The sequence below is a fragment of the Microtus ochrogaster genome, chromosome X (genome assembly GCF_000317375.1).
Source record: "Microtus ochrogaster isolate Prairie Vole_2 chromosome X, MicOch1.0, whole genome shotgun sequence".
In the NCBI taxonomy this organism is placed as follows: Eukaryota; Metazoa; Chordata; class Mammalia; order Rodentia; family Cricetidae; genus Microtus; species Microtus ochrogaster.
Genome location: NC_022026.1, coordinates 59,121,192 through 59,127,522, shown reverse-complemented (window position 1 = coordinate 59,127,522; position 6,331 = coordinate 59,121,192). Strand labels below are relative to the sequence as shown.

Genomic DNA, 6,331 nt, shown 5'->3' with positions numbered 1-6,331 from the left:
GTGGGTGCGTGTGTGTGTGGGTGTGTGTGCATGTGTGTGTGCATGTGTGTGTGTGCGTGCGTGTGGGTGTGGGTGTGGGGTGTGTGTAGGTGTGTGTGTGGGTGTGTGTGTGGGTGTGGTTGTATGTGTGTGTGTGCGTGTGGGGGTGTGGGGGGTGTGTGTGTGTTTGTAGGTGGGTGTGTGTGTGTCCGTGCGTGCGTGTGGGGGTGTGGGTGTGGATGTGTGTTTGTCTGTGTGGGTGTGTGTGTCTGTGTGTGTGCGTGCGTGCGTGTGGGTGGGTGGGTGTGGGTGTGTAAGAAGGGGGACACGTGCCTGTTAAGCAAGCAAGTGAAGGTCAGAGGACAACCCGTAGGGAGTAGTTTCTTCTACCACGCGGGCTCCAGGAATCAAGCTCAAGTCATCAGGCTTGGTGAAAAAATTCCTTACCTGTTGAGTCATTTTGTTGGTTCCTGTACTTACTTTAAACTGTGTACTGAGGCAAATTTTATTATATATTACCGTGATTTTAAAAATTAATGATATAAGGAATGCAAAACAATTGAGTTGCATGCTTTAAATGGGTGAACTCTATAGGAAATGAAGTACTATGATTCTAAGAATAAATTTTTGGCTGCAGGCTTGACTCACAGGTTAGTTCTCATAGGACTGGGAAGGCCTTAGGCAGATCTGGGAAGACAGACTCTTAAGGCTCTAATTTCCATGATTAAGGCCTGACCCATGTATGGGACAGAAAAAAAAAAAAGAAATCTGTAATTCCTAGAACAGCAATGAAGTCCTGAGGTCTCCTTTTGAGAACAAAGGGAATCTTCCTCCTATCACAACCAATCAATATGCCATCAACATAGAAGCAACTCAGAAACAAGTTCAGTGAGCAATTAAGCCCTCAGTACCAGGGCCTTTAAACAAAGCTAGCTTGGTGTGTGTTTTATAACAAAGTAGCTGCTAGCTACTCTCAACATTTAAAATGTAGTCCGGCATAACTGCGATTGCAAAGAGCAAAGGATACATATCTCAAAGACTAAAATAAAAAATCTCACTAATAATTTTCCATATTATCTATACTGGTTACACATAAAATGGATGTGGTTTGTATTACATTCATTAGTAATGCCAATCAAAGAGTACTGTGATGGAGGTTTCAGCACATATGTAGAGGGACTGCAAGCTCTTTCCATGGTTTTCTCTTTATGTTTGGTTATTTTAAACTAAATATCACACTATCCTTTGTCATGGAAGACACAATGAAAAGTTCAATAATTCTCACCAATTACTCTGGGTTAGTTATGGCTACCTTAATGTTCATAGTCCCTGAATAGCAGAAGCTAAAGTCCAGCCTGCCCAGTGGTCACTGACTGCAAGCCTCCTCTGGCTTCCTCAGTCTCTCCATCCCCTATAATTACTGTTCCAACTGGGTTACGAGGAAGGGAGAGAAGAAGCAAGGGTAAGGACAAAGCAAAATCTAGAGTTGAATTCCCCATCTTCATTTAGTATATCTTATGTTTCATTGATGGTATTTCCATCTTTCACACTCTTGGGAAAATTTGCTTTACTTATTCTTTAACAATTTCATGCATCCTAGCAATGTATTCTGATTATATGTACCCCAACTCCCTACATCCCACTTCAGATACCTCAACATATCCCCACCCCCATTTTCAATACCTCTTCTTTTGTAATTCTCTAGTCTTTTTCTCAGATTATTACTTAGGGGCCCAATCACTGTGCCTGACCCAGATGAGGAAGTACCACATCTCAGGAGAACAATCAATTTAAGATTCTGAGCTGAAAGGAGGAACTGAGAACTTTCTCTTTGCAAACACAGTATCATGTATGTGTAGCCAGGCAGGGACCAAAACTTTTTTTAAAAGGATATTAAAGCAGTCACAACACCAGTTACAGCTCCCATCGTAAAAGAGCCACTAAATATACCTAGAAAAATGCCAACTGACTTAAAAAAGGCAGCAGCATCAAAAGCGTGGGTATTTAGTCCTGCTGGCTGATAGGCAACAATAGACCTGGAGTTTAAAAACAAAGAGAGAGAAAGTTTTGTTTTTGTTTTTATTTTTGAAAAGATGACCACACTGGTTTTACATCACGACACACTAAACAGTCCCGACCCTCCTTCACTATTTCACCTTCTGTGGTTTTAGTTACCTGAGGTCAACCTCAAAGTAAAAACATGAAATAGAAAAATCCAGAAATAAACTATTTATAAGTTCTAAATTATACACTGTTCTCAACAGCATGATGAAATCTCCAACCATTCAGCTGGATCCTGTCCATGACATGAATCAGTACTTTCACTAATATATCCACGTGGTATATGCTAACTGACTATTAGTCCATTAGAAACCATTGAGGTTATCAGACTATAGCATTTATGTTCAAACAACCTTTATTTTACTTAATAATGTTTCCAATGAGAAAAAGTAGTGATGCTGAAAATTTGGATCTGCCAAAGAGAAGTCATAAAATATTTATTACGTTAGTGAAAAGTTCAATAATATTTTAAAGAGTAAGCTTGTTACATAATTTTATTACAACTGAAACATTATTTTAATTGTTCTACTTTAATATTAGTTATTGCTAACTTTCTACTTGTCTAATTTATATACTGAACTTTATTATTATAGATACGTATTTGTATGTATGTGAAAATCATCAACAGGGTTCAGTATGGTTTCAAGCATCCACAAGGGGTCTTAAACTATCCCCGAGGGATAAGGAGACTCACTGGAACTGAAAATAACAACAAACATGGAGTCTAACAAGCACTGCCCAGAGCAACTACATTTAATTTAAGCTGCAGCCACCATGCCATGCTGGCACCAGCATCCTGAATGCTGCTAAGGGACAAAGCCAGAAACATTATCCTACCCCTACCCCACCTCCCTCCAGAACCAGTTACTTACGAGGACAGTACAATGGCAACAGCATCATTCAGGACACTCTCTCCAAACAGAAGAGCATAAAGATCCACATCTGCATGCAGTTCATTAAAGATTGCCAACACAGTCACTGAAATAAAGGCCCAAAGCATAGAAATTAGTTTTGGCTTCTGCCGTCAAACTACAGATTGCAGGTTTACAGAGGCTATTTGTCTACTAGATGGTACAAGGTGGTTTGGTAGCCAGTAATAGTCTGTCTAGTAAATGATAAAAGGAAAAATGTTAAGCTTCTAATCTAGATAAGGTTTGATGTGATCACTGAGTCTGATGACCCCTGCACCTAAGTACACTGCTGTCTGCGCCAAAGTACACAGCCCTAATACCGCCAACATACTGAAAATACCTTGTATAGAAATTGGGGGGGTGGCGGGGTAGAGCCACTTATGTAATTTGTCTCTTTTTGTGGGTTGGCAATTTTTTGAAGATAGAAATGCTTTTTTTTTTAACCTTAGTACTCCCAGATCTCAGCACAGAGTCAGGGTTAGAATAGACTAATAAAGGCTTTCTCCATGACAAATCACCTGTAATTATACTTGTTAGGAAATAAATAACTAACAAGGGGTCTTTTCTATAGCCCAGGCTGTTGTAGAACTTAGAAGCCTCAGTCCCCTGAACGTTGAGATTACAGACATGCACTGCCATGCCTGGGCCATAATTACACTTCTCCCAGTTTTCACATTTCTGAAGCTATTAAAAACCAATGATTCTCTGGATCAATATCTGAAACTTTCAACCTCTACACTCCTTTATATTCTAAGATCTGTGCTCCTAATACTGATATTTATTGAATACAGCATAAAATTAGTATTTGTGCATTTTAAATAATAACTTTTATATACTAACATGAAATATTTTAATAAAAACTACACTTTCTGAAATAAAAATCTGGAAAGAAAAAGGGAAACCCTTTAAACTCTTGGATTACCAGATGTTTCTCACAGCTGTTTCTATATCTAAGGGACAGATAATAATACTACGTTCTTGTGCAGCCTCTGGAAGACTACACTGTACATGTGGGAAAGATGAGAATAAAAAGACAAATAAGGTACTGCTGTTATTATGAAATCAGTTTTAACCTGATGGGCCCCTTGAAAGGGTTTTGGGGAACCCCAAGTATTCTCAGTTCATACACACTGAGACTTACTGTTAGAACATGGTTTCTCAACTTCAGCCTTACTCGTATTTGAGACCAGATAATTGCTTTGCTGTGGGGGTTGACCTGCATACCATATCCCTGGCCTCTATCTGCAGAAGATGATAAAGAAAGACACATGCATCCAGCTGACCTCCACAAGGCAATGGAAGTGCCACTGAAACCCAAAGTAATATAGTAGAAAGATTAAGAAGGTCCTAGGTGCTCCCAGCTAGGAGAGAACTCATGGTACCAGGCCACGGGTGGGATTCAAGATAAACATCTAATTTTGTTTAAGCTTGCATCAGCCAGGTTTTCTGGTATTTGTAGCCAAAAGTACTACTACTTAGAGAAATAGAACACCAAACCAAATGCTTAGTTCAGTGAGTAATTAGAAGAACGTCAGTTTGCTTACCAATCCAAGAATTTGCCAGCCCCCTTCATATGCATGTGTCTCATCCCAATCTCAAGCCCCCTTCACTCAAAAATAACCATTGTGTGAATTTTACAGTGACTTTCCGCCTTTCTTTATAGTTTAATAACCCAAACACAGACTGTCTGAAACTATCATTTCAGTCTGCCCATTTTAAAGAAAATGGACTTTAAAATAACCTCTTTCTCTCTGCTAGGTTCCTCCTTGATCCCCTTCTGTGAGCTCTTTTCTCAAGGTGCCTTATGATTTAGTTCTTCAGTTCTTCCAAGCTCTTTTGTAATGCCTTTACTTTCTGTTAGGGAGGATTTTTGAGACAGGGTTTCTCTGTGTAGCTCTGGCTGTCCTGAAACTCACTCTGTAGACCAGGCTGGCCTCAAACTCACAGAGATCCACCTGCCTCTGCTTCCTGAGTCATGGGATTAAAGGTGTGCACCACTATTGCCTGGCTATTAGTAGTAGTAGTAGTAGTAATATATCTATATTATTATAGATAATATAATATAGATAATATATCTATAATAATAATATTAATAATAATAATAATAATAATAATAAAGATAGGATCTCACTATATAGATTGACCTTGAACTCATAGAAAACTACTTGCCTCTGTCTCCCAAGTACTGGGATAGAAGCTACACCAGGTTGTCCATCACTCTCTTAATTCACCTTAGCATCTTTTGGAATCAGAAGAAAGTTGCATCCGTTAGGATGGAGTCATATTTTCATAGTCTAACCTCATTGCTGTAGTTTTCTTATTCAAGGGGTTAACTTCATTTTTCCTTAGGTTTACATGTTATTCAACCTCAACTTGACAGTGTTGCTTATATTTAATGAAAGTGTGGCAAGGTTAGTGTATGGGTTCCTTTTTCTGATGCAGTGTAATGAATGAGAATGACCTCCATAGGCTCGTGTATTTAAATACTTGGGATCCAGATGGTGGTTTGGGGGAGGCTATGGAACCTTTAGCAGGTAGAACCTTGCTGGAAATACATCACTGGGGCAGCAAACTTTGAAGGTTTGCAGGCTTGTTCCACTTCTACCCTCCCCCCAACTTCCTGGGTGCACATGCAAATATAAAAGAAAGAAAATGCAATTATCCAGCTTCCTGCTCCTGCTACCATGCCATGCATTCCCAACATCAACAGACTCTGTCACTCTAGGATCATACACGAAAATAAACTCTGTCTTCCTTATTTTACCATCGGCTATGGAATTTTCTCACAGCAGCTACAAACAACTAATAAATATGACCCTTTCCCCAATACTTTCTGAAATCCACTGATTCCAGCATTTTTCATCCCACCCCAACTAGAATTGAATCTGTCTTCCTCTTTTAATGACCTGTCAATCAAACTCAATAGACCCAGCAGTTCCTCTTTGGGGAATGGGTCAATTCTTCCAGAAATATCTTTCGTGGGCATTTATTTTTACAAAAAATATTATGAGTTATGTACAGTGTCACACGCCTTTAATCCCAGCACTCAAGAGGCAGAGGCACAGTCGCGGCGGCGGCGGAGCGGCGCGCAGTCCCAGCGGTGGCGGAGCAACACAGCGCTGCAATCAAAAATAGGCTTTGGGGGGCCGGCGGAGACAGATGCAAGCGGCAGGGACCGGCGTGGAGGCAGAGGCAAGCGGCGGGGACCAGAGGGGTCCAGGGAGGCAGCAGGGGGGACCGGCACAGCTGGAGAGGCACGCTCGAGGCGGGGAAGGGCACGCAATAAGGAGAGCAGACTTCCCACTGTGCTTGGATCAAAGAGGTAGGCCCCTTGTTGGCAAGGTCACTGGCAAACGGGGAGTCTGGTCCTGATCCTGAAG

General features: G+C 40.7%; 1 protein-coding gene across 2 annotated transcripts in view; it reads right to left on the bottom strand.

Moving 5' to 3' along the window:
* Nucleotides 1–6,331, bottom strand: part of Slc9a7 (solute carrier family 9 member A7) — a 179,253-nt gene that overhangs the window by 77,271 nt on the left and 95,651 nt on the right. For both annotated transcript variants that reach the window (XM_013350666.2, XM_005358930.2), the window contains exons 6-7: nt 2,913–3,018; nt 1,874–2,015 (exon numbers count right to left, since the gene is read on the bottom strand). In XM_013350666.2, coding sequence (XP_013206120.1) covers nt 1,874–2,015; nt 2,913–3,018 — 248 coding nt within the window. The remainder of the gene's footprint in view (nt 1–1,873; nt 2,016–2,912; nt 3,019–6,331) is intronic.